Genomic DNA, 14,684 nt, shown 5'->3' on the forward strand with positions numbered 1-14,684 from the left:
CAGCAAAGTTTTGATAATGTTGATCATTAGAAATGTGCGTATCAAATATGATACAGTAGGATTTAGAGTTAATAGGAGAACCGGGACCTGAAAGATTGAGTTAAAGAATGATGGAGGAGACGATGAGGGGAGCAGAAGTATGTCTGAGAAAAGACATCTGTCTGATCCGAGTCTCTACTAGACACAGGCTCATCTAATCTGGTTAAGATAAGTCAGGCTTGGTTGATCCAGTCTAGGTTACTATTCTTTGATCCGAATCCCCTCGCAGGTCTCTTGGCAAGTGTTACATTGGCAAAATTGGCAAAAACCACTTGCATTTTCTTCATAAAATTAAATTTTTTGCAGTGGGCCAAAATGAGTTACAATAACAGAAAAGAAAAAATATAGAGTTATCTAAAACTTGATAAAGACATTTTAGAAGAGCTCAACCTGATTACCACCGTAGCTAGAGTAACCACGCAGGAGGAGGACATGCCAACAACTGAAGGGTTTCACTTTACCTTTTTGCTTACAATTTTGTTCTTGTGGTTTCGTAATGAGAAAATAACCAAAATCCAAAATATTCATCAAGTTAATGATGTTTTGTGTAGTTCTGGAGGTCCAGATTTCATGCTCATTAGGTGCAGCTCACTTGCGCTAATCAGCCCAGATTAGTTTCATACGGTACTGGATCCCAAACCTCCAGTTTTAATACTTTTATTCATCAAGGATGCATTCAGTTGATCGAACGTGCCAGTAAAGACATGTATAATGTTAGAAAATACTTCTGTTTCAAATAAATGCAGTTCTTTTGAACTTTCTATCCAACAAAGAATCCCGAAAAATAATCATCGACAATAATCAGTAATGTTCCTTGAACAGCAAATCAGAATATTAGAATGATTTCTGAAGAATCACGTGACACTGAAGACTGGAGTAATGATGCTGAAAATTCAGCTTTGATCACAGGAATAAATTACATTTTACAACACATTCACATAGAAAACACTTATTTTAAATTGTAATATTTCACTATCCCAAATCTTTGATTGCTGATGTTTACGTTGAGTGTGTTCTGGTTGTGACTGACTGTTTCTGTTCTCCACAGACGTATTCGGGTTTGTTCTGTGTGGTTATCAACCCCTACAAGAACCTGCCCATCTACTCCGAGGAGATCGTGGATATGTACAAGGGCAAGAAACGACACGAGATGCCCCCACACATCTACGCCATCACAGACACGGCCTACAGGAGCATGATGCAGGGTAAACACACTCTCTCTCACACACACACACTCACGCTTGCTCACGCTCACTCGTCCCACAGGATGTAGAGTTTGAATGACAGGAAGAGGAATTGACTGAACTGCAACTGAAAGAAATTTAGCAGTTACACAATAGTCATTTCATTAGTCCAGCACAGACGAAACATAAATAATTGCATCATTAATTTTGACTAATTATGCATTTTTATATCCTGAAATGTAAATAGACTTTATCAGATTTTCTCTGCTGTCAGAGCAATACACAACCATGAAAACGGGATGCCTTTTTAAAAAAATATATATATTATAAACCTATAAGAAAACGCTTTTTGCCAAATTATGCATTTAATTTGTCAGTTTTGTTAATTTGAAAATAGTTATTACAAATAAAGTGGAATCTATATGCTAAATCCTATATGCTAAAATTCTTTATTTTAATTTTTTTCTAACTTTTTTTTAGGTTATCTAAAAGCTAAATTAAAATAATAATAAATATTTTAATATAATGGATATTAAAAACTACACACATCAGCTATATTGGTTTCATTTTTATTTTACTTTCTTAAATTCAAATTTGAATTACAATTCTACATTGTTTGTTACCTCAGTTCAAATTCTTTTTAAAAAGGAGTATTTACCAATAGGCCAGAGAAACATTCAAATAATATGTTGTAATTTGTCAGGTTGATTTAAAAACTACATGCCAAAACAAATTCCAAGGAAAATGAGGCTTAAAGTCCAAGATCCAATAGAAAAAGAAAACTTTTTTTTTTTTTTTTTTTGTTTGCTTGGTGTGTGGATTTAAAAAAAAAATAAATTATAGGTACTCAAAACAACTATTTAATTCTGCTTTCTTATATCCAAACTTGAATTGCAATTTTACATTCTGTTTGTTACATCAAAAATCAGTATTTACAAATAGGCATGTTTTGTGACAACACAATATTTAGAAAATTTGTTTTAGGTTTGTTGATTCAAAAAAAAAATTTACATTTAAAATCCACACGCTAAATCAAAATGAAAGACAAAATGTGGTTATTTGTTTGTTGTGTGGGTTCAACTCTGTTCATACAAATAAATCTTCAATAATAATAATAAAAAAAAAAAACATCTTGTTTTGATTGTGAATGTTGCACAACCCCTCACACATTAAGAGTCCATAAGTGTGTGTTTTTCTGGTTGAGCGTTTGTCCCGTGGCGCCGTCCGGAGCTGATTTGTGTTCAGCGGGACCTCCCCCCCCCGTCAGGCTTTAATTCGCCTCTCAAATCCTCCGCAGGCCTCCTGCAGCGAGACTCTGACCCGGTTCAACCGCTGCTCATTACAGTCTGACAGCAGCTCGTGGTCATACACGATCAGAGCCTTGCGTCTCCAACACGTTTAATCCACTTCAGGGGGTTCGCTTTGGACGGAATATTTTAAAGGATGTTTTCCAAGAAATGTATTGCTCCGATTTGGGCTTAGTGATGTGACGAAACCTCGAACACTTAGTATTAAAGTTGAGAAGTCTCTTCTGTTCAGCAAGGCTGCATTTATTTGATTAAAATACAGTTAAAAATTGTCAAATGTTATTGTAATTTAAAATAACTGTTTTCCATGACCCTTGTCATATGTCATTTTAATTTCTAAAAATGTACAAATCTGCTGATTTATTATGATGGTCTGAGTTTCCATCACTTTTATTTGCCTTTTAGCAAACGTAACGGTTTATTAGTACGAGGGCCGTTATCATACTGTCGTTTTCTGGAAAGGCGGCTCCCTCTCCAGTCACAGGATGCCAGATATTGACTTCCTGTTTTGTGGTCTGAGCTCTTCCTGCTAAAGAAGCTCAGAAGGGCTTGTTGAGAGCGAATGGGTGGTGTGTTTTTCCGTCTGGAGGAATTTATAGCTGCTCGGTTAGTTAAACCAACTAACCAACATGACAAACGATCAACAAACGCTTTGAAGAACATCAACTAAACAAGCTCAAGTTTGATTGATTGTGTTCACTTTGATCAAATGCTCTAGTCTTTGAGTCGACAGTTTGTGTTCTTCTAAAGAAGAAATGTTTGCTTTTAATATTTGTAAATTTATCGTAAACTTTCTCTGCTTCTAAAATTGTTTCTATTACATTTTAAATGATTATTTCCTTCCAAATAATCTCACTCAAAATACATCAAATACATCCCGATTTTCAAATAAAAATCAATAAAATAAAGGAAAATAAATCAAATAAAATCGAAGTAAAAATATGTATATAATATAAAAGTATTATTTTCTGTCAATTAATCTCTCTCAATACAGGAAAAAGGTTTAAAAAAAAAAGGCAAAATAACGTCAATGTCAAAAAAATTTAAATATATATAAATATAAAATAGAATGTAATATAATTATCAATTCCTGCCAAATAGTCTCACTCAAAATACATAACATATTAAAAAAATCATTGAAATAACATAAAATTAAAATAATTAAAAATCTATATAAACATTAAATAAAATCTAAAACTATTTTTCCTCACTCAAGATACATTAAATACATTCTGCTTTTGTAATAAAAAAAACAAGAATGAAATCAGTAAAACTAAAATAAAATTAAATAAACCAAAATACCTTAAATGACAGAAGTGAAATGCCATTTCATGTGTTTAAAGTGTTTTCACTGTGATTAATTTTCGTATTTCTGTCTCCTCCCACAGACCGTGAGGACCAATCGATTCTCTGCACGTGAGTCACATGATCCTGCATGTGTGCGTTTTATGCTTTGATCATTAAAAATGTGTTGATTTATCAACTTATCTGTGTGTTTGCATGTGTTCAGGGGTGAATCTGGAGCCGGAAAGACAGAAAACACCAAGAAGGTCATTCAGTATCTGGCACACGTGGCTTCGTCCCACAAAACCAAGAAAGACCAGGTTAGTTCTTCATGAGACCGTTTGGTTTCAGAGATGTTCTTCATGTAAATCAGCGGTGGACTGAAGTTCGTGTTTCCTCATTTAGCTGGTTGTCTTGCGTTCTTCACCCTGCTTTCATCTGGTTTCGCATGGTCTTATCAGATCAGGCCGAGCCGGAGGAATGCGGGTTGTTTTGGGGGTTGGGAGGGACTTTAACACAATTCACAAACGGCGTAATCCATTAGAGAAGCTGTAAGTCCTGCATCAGGCCTGGAAAGTGTTCACAAACAGCCCAGTCCAGTTTAATCCACCCAAACATTTCAAGGATGTCAGACATCCATTGTAACGTTACAAGCCAAATATAGCATCACATCACCCTGAGAGATTATAAGATAAGATTTTTAAAATCTTTGTAAAGTTTTTTTTTTTTTTTCTTTTTTTTTTCCTCTCTCAACAAATGGTCAGTGAAATGAGGCGCTTAACCATTATAAAATTAAACTAAAATAAATAAAATTATTTATATATATATATATATATATATATATATATATATATATATATATATATATATATATATATATATATATATATATATATATATATTAAAAAATGTATTTATTTATTAATCTAATTTACTTATTCGTTTAATTTTATGCTTTGTTTATTTTTCCAAACCTGTTTTGCAGATTTCTGCATATTGTTTCAATCGGATAAGAAACCTTATATTTATTCTTTTATTTTGACCATACATATTTTTGCATGCTGTAAAATACATTAAAAAATCAACTAAAATATTAAGTTTCAAACGGGTTTAAAAACGTATGTATTTATATTTAATTATTTTAGCATACATATTTTGCGACGTTTTTGTAATACACATTACACATTTTAATGCTAGATTTGGTAACAAGGTTGCAGATTTGGTCAAAATTAAGTCTAGTTTGTGACCAGATTTTGATTTGTTGTGATAAATTAATAGAAATTAAAGTTAACACTTTCTTTGTACATCTTTTCATATAACTTTGGTAACAGGGTTGAATGTTTGAGATTGACTAGTTCAGGTTTGGTCAAATGTTTGTCCTCATTTGCCCATAATCCATGGAAACACTGTGTTTTGTGAAAATAAATGAAGTGTTTTGTGGGATTGGGTCCAAATCCGTCCCTGATGTTTCTGTCGGTCATTATCGGCCGATCACTGGATCTGCTCTTTGGCTGTAAGTTGATGGTTTGAGTGTTTTTCTCTTTATACCAACAGAGCAGCTCGGTCCTGTCACATGTGAGTTACATCTCTCCATCTCTCCATCTGTCTCTGTCCGTCTCATTCACGTCTCACCATTATCTCTCTGCTGCTGGGTGAACGACCGAAGCCGAGCGCACAGCGATTCAGACACATGACACAGAGAACCAGATCAATCTCAACAAAAACCGGCTCGTATTTCACCCCAAAATCAACACTTTGCATAAAAATAAAATATATATATATGTATATAGAAAACCTGATTTGATTTTGGTGAAAATGATGTCAAAATGCAAAAACAAATGGTTGAATGGTTCATTTAGTTTTAAAGCAGTTTGTTTGGGGTTAAATATGATCACGATCCTGACATTTTTTTTCCTGAGATTTGCCAAAATAAATTGTGCAAATTGAGATTTATGTGATCATTAGGGCTGGGTATTGAGAAATATCACGATTTAATTCGATTCACAAACTTACAATTCAATATTAATTCATTTGGATATGCAGGCAATTCGGTACAGTAGAAGTCATTTTTTTTTAAAAGGAAAACTATACAATAAACCATGGTACTTGCTATATTAAAGTGATTTGTAAAGTCTTTATAATGTCTGTTTATTTTAATAACTTCCCAATGATATAATTCCTACTCCTGTTTGTTGTTTAAATATAAACATTTAAATAGTATAAATGTCATAACTTCATGAGGGACTTATTCAAACATACTATATACCGAACAGGTTAAGAAAACAAATCTATAATGAATATGTAATATAATGCATATGTTTCGCAAAATTCTCCTTTCTAGAGTTCATTTGTCTAGTTAACTATCGCGCTGATGGACAATGAATGTCATTCCTGAGGTAATTCCTGTGACGTAAGTGGTTTTATTGACGTCTTTCTGCGGTTGTAACACTGATTGATCGATTACATGAGACATGATTCATTTCAGTAAGTTGTAATACATATCTACATACCTTCTGATGTTCATTCATGTTTATTTCGTGTAGTAACTGGCAGTAAGAGGAAGAGATGATCGGTTAACGCTCGCTCCGTGCTGCCGCTTCGTTTGAACCGAGGCTAAGCGTCGCACCAGATTAAAGAGCGCCAATTGTTTGAATTGCGTAATATAACTGACAGAATTTGATTGTGATTTCTTGTATGGAAGGCATGTTACAAATAGTATTTCACTAACTTTTGTTCACACTTCAACCGGAAACAGCACAGATCAATTCTTGTGATTTTAAGAATTGAAATCGTTTCATCAAAATGAGAATTTTCTATATTTTCAGCCCAGCCTTAGTGATCATATTAATGTGATGCTCGGCTCTCTGTCTCATGTGTCTGAATACCACCACGGTGAATCTGTCTGTACTGTGTTTCTGCGCTCAGGGGTTTTGGATTTGATCTCTGCTATTTGAATTAAATTTGTGTGTGTGTCTGTGTGCATTTATGCATTTGATTCACTCGGCCAAAGAAATCAGCGCAAGCCTCCCGTGGCGGGAATGATGAGGTCTGCGAACACGGAGCTCACACTGCTGGAATGTTCTGGCGCGTTTAACGAGCCTCGCTTTACGAGAGAGCATGTGAAACACTTTACAGAGGAGCTGCGGGGAAACTCTCATGATTACATGATTTGAACAAGATGATGATCGTTTCTGTACAAGTTAAATGCTTGGGCAACAACTTAGCATGTGGGAAATATTTTCTAAATTGTGAAAATGCTTTTGTAGGCGGAGAATGTTCTAGTGACGTCATGGTTGGGTGGAGTTTAATTAATGTAAATGAGATTTTCAAGCTCCGGCGCCCACTAGAAGTCCATCCACCTAGAAAAGTAGTTCTGACTCAAATGAACAATTTACAAACGTTTAATTAACATTGGAGTATTTAGACATTTTTATCTAAAGAATGATTGTATGAGCTTAACACTTCTGCTTTTAAACCCTGTTCAAAGTATTTAGGATTCCCATTCATTTATACACACTTGAGCCACAAGTTAATGTGATTTTGCGAGGCAGTGTTATTTTATTATCATTAATATAGTATTATAGTTCTAAAATTAATTTTCGTTAAATTTTTAGTAATTTTTTTTTTTTTTTTTTTTTTTTAATATGCCTATATAGTGTTATTTATTTATTTATTTTGTTTTATATATATATAAATATAAATAGTTTGAGTTATTTTAGTACTTCAACTTAGAAATGTTGTCTTGGAAACTAATTTTTAAAATTTCATCTCATTTCAAATAACGAAAGTGTTTTTTTTTTTTGTTTTTTTTTATTGGTTTCGTTTCAGTTTTAGTTGACGATACTAACCCTGGCTACAGATGCTGCATTGAGTTGTGTTTTGTGTTTAATCCAGAACGCTACTTTAAAGTGAATGAACATTTGTGTTTGTGTGAGATGAGTGCCGAATGAAAGTGTTGTTTGGTCACTGGTTTGATGTTTTCAGAGGTGACGGGCCGCTCACTTTGCTGGTGTTTTGGGATGGGGGATCAGAACGTGCTTATCTTTGTGTGTTTGATTCAGCTTATTTGCTCTTCTGTGTGCAAAAAGCTTGTGATGTTGTGTTTAAGAGCTTTGTTTTTGACAGCCAGACGTGATCAGCTCTTCGCCGTGAATCTTTTGAACTGATCTCAGTCATGGATTGGTGTGTTTTTGAGCGCAGGGTGAGCTGGAGAAGCAGCTGCTGCAGGCCAATCCCATCCTCGAAGCCTTCGGCAACGCCAAGACAGTCAAGAACGACAACTCTTCCCGATTCGTAAGACTTTTCTTTTAAGGTGACATTTCACACATTAGTCTGGCTGTTAATGCATGCGATTTATCTTTGGTCTTTTCTGTGTTTTAGGGCAAATTCATCAGAATCAACTTTGATGTTAACGGGTACATCGTTGGAGCCAATATTGAAACCTGTATCTTTATGAGCTAGTTAATTTGACATGGTTTTAAAAATGTGAAAAGGGAGCTTTTTTTTTTTTTTTTTTGGGGGTCATTATCATTTTGATGAGGTAATTATGGCTTTTTTTGATTACAAAACAGTTAATAATAATAAAAAGAAAATAAAGATTTGTTACCATTTTTAAAATTAAGTAAAAATATGAAAATGTATAGTTTTCTTAATCACTGCCTGAAAATTAAAAAAATAATAAAAACACAACAACTAATAATAATAATAAAATGAAATGCAGATAAACAATTTGTATTAATATTTTTTTAAATTAACAAAAATAAAATGTATGAAAATGTATAATTTTTCTTAATCACTCCAGGTATAAAAAGACTAAACTAAAAACAGTTACTAATAAAATTAACTAGAAATAAGCAATTTTTATTTCTATTTTAAAAATAATTAAAATTGTGAGAATCCCCTAATCACTCAACAGTTTGTTACTATTGTTAAAATGAATGGATGTAGATGCTGAATTATTATTATTATTATTATTATTATTTTTTTTTTTTAATTTTATATATTTTATTTTTAACATTTATATAGTTTCTTATTCACCCCTAGTTAATCTGTTGCCCTCACTTTTTGACATTTTTAATAAATGCTAAGGGAATTGATTGTTTCTGCGAGTATACACAGAGCATAGAGTGTCTGCTGAATGCATGAATGTAAAGCATGAGTAATTAATGATGCAAGAATTGAGACTGGTTAATGCAGACCCAGGCTGTTAAAAACCTTCATGTGAATATTCGTGCATCTATCCTTGACTCTGACCATCAGACCTGTTGGAAAAGTCCCGCGCAATCCGTCAAGCTAAAGAAGAAAGAACCTTCCACATGTTCTACTACATGCTGACCGGTGCTGGAGACAAATTGCGCTGTGAGTGTCCTTCACTGCTTTAATACATGATTTTTTAAAACCGTTTTAATGCTTATAAATGACTAAATAATGATCTTAATAATAGTAGGATGAGGCATTTATGTTTATAAATGAATGTAAATGATTTGATCAGTTTCTTCATTCATCAGCTGAACTGTGTCTGGAGGGCTACAATAAGTACCGGTTCCTGTCCAATGGGAACGTGACGATCCCGGGACAGCAGGACCGAGACATGTACCTGGAGACCGTGGAGGCCATGAGGATCATGGGATTCTCTGAGGAAGAACATATTGGTGATTACATACTGCCATTTTCAAACATCACAGTATTATCTGCAACATGTTTGGGTTTTTTAAGTGTGTGTGTCGCCCCCTGCAGGCCTGTTGAGGGTAATGTCATCTGTGCTACAGCTGGGTAATATGTCCTTTAAGAAGGAGCGTCACTCGGACCAGGCCTCCATGCCTGATGACACAGGTAAACACATCTTTATGGCTTTACAAACACGTCCATCAGGCCTTGTGCTGCTAATCTGTAGCTATATTAAGTTAAGTTAAGTCGTGACGTATGGTGAGCCATACTCGAAATGGTGCTCTGCATTTAACCCATCCAAGTGCACACACACACACAAACACACACAGTGAACACACACCCGGAGCAGTGGGCAGCCTTGCTCCAGCAAGGGAGCAATTAGGGGTTCGGTGCCTTGCTCAAGGGCACCTAAGTCATGGTATCGAAGGTGGAGAGCTGTTCATTCACAATCCCCACCTTCAATTCCTGCCGGCGCAAGAATCGAACCAGCAACCTTCAGGTTACAAGCCCGACTCCCTAACCATTAGGCCATGACTACCCCTATTTTTATTAATTGTATTAATAATTTGAAAAATTATCACCATAAAATTAGCAGGTGGTTTTACATAGTATCTAAAACGGGTCATTAGCTGCTCCAAACTGGCCATAAATAGTCATTAGCTGGTCCAAAGTTGTTATTAACTGCTACAATCTGGTCCAACTCTTCAAAATTGGCCATTTGCTGGTCCAAAATGGTCAAAAATAATCATTAGCCATGTCCAAACTGGTCAGAAATGGTCATTGGCTGTGTCCAAACTGGCCACAAATAGTCACTTGTCAGTCTAGATGGGCAAAAATGGTTATTACCTGTTTAAAACGGTCATTAGCTGGTCCAAACTGGTAAAATGGTCATTAGCCAGCCCAAACTGGCCGAAAATGATCATTTGCTGGTCCAACTGGTCAGGAATAGTCATTAGTTTGGTCAAAAATGGTCATTAATTGCTGAAAATGCTTGAAAATGGTTGTTAGCTGGTCAAAACTGGTCATTACCTGGTCCCAAGTGGTCGAAAATTGTCAATAGCTGGTCCAAACCGGTCTGAATGGTTAATTAGCTAGACTACCAGCTGATGAGGTAAACCAGCAATTTGTGGTGTTATCAGTTACTATTTCTAAACGACTTTCCCTTCACTTTTCTAGCTGCCCAGAAGGTGTGCCATCTAATGGGCATGAACGTGGCCGATTTCGCACGCGCCATCCTCTCGCCCCGGATCAAAGTGGGCCGTGACTACGTGCAGAAGGCCCAGACCCAGGAGCAGGCCGAGTTTGCGGTGGAGGCTCTGGCCAAAGCCACGTACGAGAGGATGTTCCGCTGGCTGGTACTGCGCATCAACAAAGCTCTGGATAAGACCAAGCGTCAGGGCGCCTCCTTCATCGGCATCCTGGACATCGCCGGCTTTGAGATCTTTGAGGTACAGCGGAATCTTTCAACCTCAAGGGTGCTTACAGTGGGATTACCCACAATTCCTTGCAGTAACAGTGTTTCTGTTTCTGTTCCTCTCCGCAGCTGAACTCGTTTGAGCAGATGTGCATTAACTACACTAACGAGAAGCTCCAGCAGCTGTTCAACCACACCATGTTCATCCTTGAACAGGAGGAGTACCAGCGCGAGGGCATCGAGTGGAGCTTCATCGACTTTGGCCTCGACCTGCAGCCCTGCATTGACCTCATCGAGAAACCCGTTAGTGTCTCTCCACCAATCACGTGACTTTTAGTTGAGCTGTTTTCATGTTTAAGATGGGGAATTGAGAACTTGAAAATCCATTATTTTAAAAATACTAAACCCGGTTTGATTTACATGATGTCTTCATGATCTTCTGCTGATGTAAATACTAGCAGGTCAAAGCTGCTCCATGCTGGTTTAGATGGTTGATTAGCTAGACTACCTGCCAATGGGGTACACTAACCTGGTACATCATCCTAGACAAACTAGTTAGAACAGGTAAAGAAGGTAAACCAATAACTGTTATTATTCACCGATCACGCAACTTTTAAAATCACCTTTAATAGAACTGTTTCCATGTGTAGATATTAGTCAGTTCCTGATGTTTAAGTTTTGGAATCCATTGGGAACTTGGAATCCATTATTTTAAAAATACTAAATTCAGTTTGATTTAGATTGTTGTCATGATATTTTCAATATTTCCAAAAATGGCCATTAGCTGGACCAAATTTGTCAAAAATGGTCATTAGCTGGTCCAAACTGCATATAAATGGTATTAGCTGGACCCAGCTGGTCATAAATGGTCATTACCTGCTCCAAACTGGCCAAAAATAGCCATTAGCAGATCCATCCTGGTCAAAAATGGTCATTAGCTGGTCTAAAGTGGTTATAAATGGTTATTAGTTGGTCCAAGCTTATTACAAATTGTTTTTAGCTGGTCCTAGCTAGTCTAAATGATCATTGTCTGCTTCCAACATGTCAAAAGGGTCACCAATCGTCTCCTAGAATGATCACATGACCTTTAATGTAGCTGTTTTCATGTGTAGGTATTACTCCGATCATGAGGTGTAAAATTGGGAAAAGATAACTTGGGATACATTATTTTAAAAATACTAAGTCCAGTTTGATTTCCTGCTGAAGAGTTATGATCTTCTGCTGATGTAGATGGGTCACCAAATCAAGACTTTGTTTGAATGTAATCTGTAATGTGTGTTTCTAGGCGAGTCCTCCAGGAATCCTGGCTCTCCTAGACGAGGAGTGCTGGTTCCCCAAAGCCACAGACAAGAGCTTCGTGGAGAAGGTCCTGCAGGAGCAGGGGACGCACCCCAAATTCCACAAACCCAAGAAACTGAAGGACGAGGCAGACTTTTGCATCATCCACTACGCTGGAAAGGTGTTGATGTGCTCCTTGGCTAAACCCATGAGTGATTTCATGGCCTTATTTGGGAATTTTAAACATCTGCGATTGTGTTTCTCAGGTGGATTACAAGGCGGATGAGTGGCTGATGAAGAACATGGACCCGCTGAACGATAACGTGGCCACTTTGCTCAATCAGTCCACCAACAAGTTTGTTTCCGAGCTATGGAAGGACGGTGAGTCGATAGATCACACTCAGTCAGCTCTTAATTGAATGTTAAAGCAGCAGGTCGTGGAGAAAAACTATAAATGATGAAGAAATGGAGCTCTCAGAATGGCGTGACGTTTTTTTAATTTGAACAAAGGGGAATAATGATTAATTAATTTACACTGGTGCCTTTTTCATGCCAAAATGGGTGGAAACTCACTGGAATTATTTTCTTTTGCTGGTGTTTGGTCCTCTGTTTCTTCTCCTCTCCTCTCCATCCATCTATCCATCCATCCATCCCTTGTTTCACGTCCTCCTGTATGTCCATCTCTCTCAGAGGTCCAGAACTGTCAAAGAGCTTATTTCTATCAGCGTTTTCCTTTCCTTCATTTAGAGCCAGGTGACATCTTTGATTTTTCTCTCTTCCGAGATGTTCTTTTCCTCCTCCATCTCCATCAGCTGTCCTGCGTGACTGTGTTTCTCTGAGGTGTTGAGATATATCTCTGATATTTCTGCTGTCTCTTCTCTCTGTGTAATATAGTGTGCTTTGGCGCCCCCGCTGTTGGTCTATGGTACTGCAGAAATGGGTATAAACTGCATGGGTTTGGTTCTGTTCTCACCAGTGAAACATGACCACAGTATGCAGTTACACACACACACTCACAGGGTCCAAAATTCTCTAAACATGACAATGGCGGCTGTATAAAAAATATTTCCAATATTTTCAGTATTGTAAGTTAACTCTGTCTATATACACTACCGCTCAAAAGTTTGGGATCAGTAAGACTTGTAATGTTTTTTAAGAAGTCTCTTATGCTCTTCAAGACTGCATTTATTTGATTAAAAAATACAGAAAAAAAAAAAAACAATAATACTGCAAAATGTTCTTACAAATATAAAATAATGCTTTTTTTATTTGAATATACTTTAAAATATAATTTATTCCTGTGATGCAAAGCTGAATTTTCATCAGCTGTTACTCCAGTCTTAAAGGGGTCATATGATGCTATTTTAAAGATCATTAATTTGTGTATTTGGCGTAACAGAATATGTTGACATGCTTTAATGTTCAAAAAACGCATTTTTCAAATACTGTACAGTATTGTAGTTCCTCTATGCCCCGACTCTCTCAAATCGTTATCTACAAAGCCTCTCCTTCCAACAAGTGCAGTCTGCTCTGATTGGCCAACTGGCACAGTGCATTGTGATTGGCCGAACACCACAAGCACTCATCGGAAATGTAGTGCCCCTTACCATAATCGTGAGCTTCAACTTTCAAGTTAGTTTAATCAGTTCAAGCCCGAGAGGGGAACAGAGTCGCAGCGACAGACACAGTGATGATGCTCATATGTATTTGCACACAAGCCGCAGTTAAGATGATTTCTGACGGGCTGTACACTCCGCTGTGTTGAGACCCTGTTCCCCTCACACACACTCACACATGACGCGTTACGCGCAAAACTCCGCATTTGAACAGTCAATAGCAAATACTTAAACTAATAACAAAACATACTTACAGTCGCTGATTCAGAAGCACCAGATTGTCAGAGCAAAGTCTGAACTGACCCTTTTTTTTTTTAAATAGCCTTCGTGCACAGCCAGCCTTTTACTCTACTAAACTGTCGTCCATAAAATGCGTTGCACAAATTAGAACATTTGGGTTGTGCTGTTCTGTTGTAAACAGATCTTAACCAATGATTCCTAAATGCATCTACTTTCAGAAGCCCAAATAAAGTGCTTTTGCTTTCGCACAGAAACACACAGCGTCTCCCTGACACGGCTGCATCAACACTACTGCGGTTACTGAAACCACGCCGCCTTTCTTTGCGTGAACATTTGGGCGGCATTACGCAAATATTTCCACATCGTGGAAGAGGGGCGTGACAGAGTCTTAACTTTTATAAAGAATATCTCTTTGGTTTTGAGACTTTAGTCTTTGCAACTTCAGGGATCTTATCTATGCATGATGAGCTTGTAACACTCCAAAGAGAAAGGAGAACTTGAAATCGTATCATATGACCCCTTTAACTGTCACATGATCCTTCAGAAATCATTCTAATATGCCGATTTATTATTAGAATTATCAATGTTGGAAGCAGTCAAATATTTTTTTGGAACCTGTGATTCTTTTTTTCAGGATTCTTTGAGTTAAAAAGAA

At 36.7% G+C, this 14,684-nt stretch overlaps 1 protein-coding gene across 3 annotated transcripts in view; it reads left to right on the plus strand.

The window, feature by feature from the left end:
* Window positions 1-14,684, plus strand: part of myh9b (myosin, heavy chain 9b, non-muscle) — a 53,226-nt gene that overhangs the window by 17,909 nt on the left and 20,633 nt on the right. For 2 of the 3 annotated variants that reach the window (XM_058771443.1, XM_058771444.1), the window contains exons 3-15: window positions 1,088-1,244; window positions 3,919-3,946; window positions 4,041-4,134; window positions 5,369-5,389; window positions 8,015-8,107; window positions 8,195-8,258; window positions 9,074-9,172; window positions 9,322-9,465; window positions 9,551-9,646; window positions 10,658-10,929; window positions 11,025-11,198; window positions 12,181-12,354; window positions 12,440-12,554. In XM_058771443.1, coding sequence (XP_058627426.1) covers window positions 1,088-1,244; window positions 3,919-3,946; window positions 4,041-4,134; window positions 5,369-5,389; window positions 8,015-8,107; window positions 8,195-8,258; window positions 9,074-9,172; window positions 9,322-9,465; window positions 9,551-9,646; window positions 10,658-10,929; window positions 11,025-11,198; window positions 12,181-12,354; window positions 12,440-12,554 — 1,531 coding nt within the window. The remainder of the gene's footprint in view (window positions 1-1,087; window positions 1,245-3,918; window positions 3,947-4,040; window positions 4,135-5,368; window positions 5,390-8,014; window positions 8,108-8,194; window positions 8,259-9,073; window positions 9,173-9,321; window positions 9,466-9,550; window positions 9,647-10,657; window positions 10,930-11,024; window positions 11,199-12,180; window positions 12,355-12,439; window positions 12,555-14,684) is intronic. The other variant, XM_058771445.1, reaches the window with a different exon arrangement.

This window comes from Onychostoma macrolepis, chromosome 03 (assembly GCF_012432095.1).
Source record: "Onychostoma macrolepis isolate SWU-2019 chromosome 03, ASM1243209v1, whole genome shotgun sequence".
Classification (NCBI taxonomy): domain Eukaryota; kingdom Metazoa; phylum Chordata; class Actinopteri; order Cypriniformes; family Cyprinidae; genus Onychostoma; species Onychostoma macrolepis.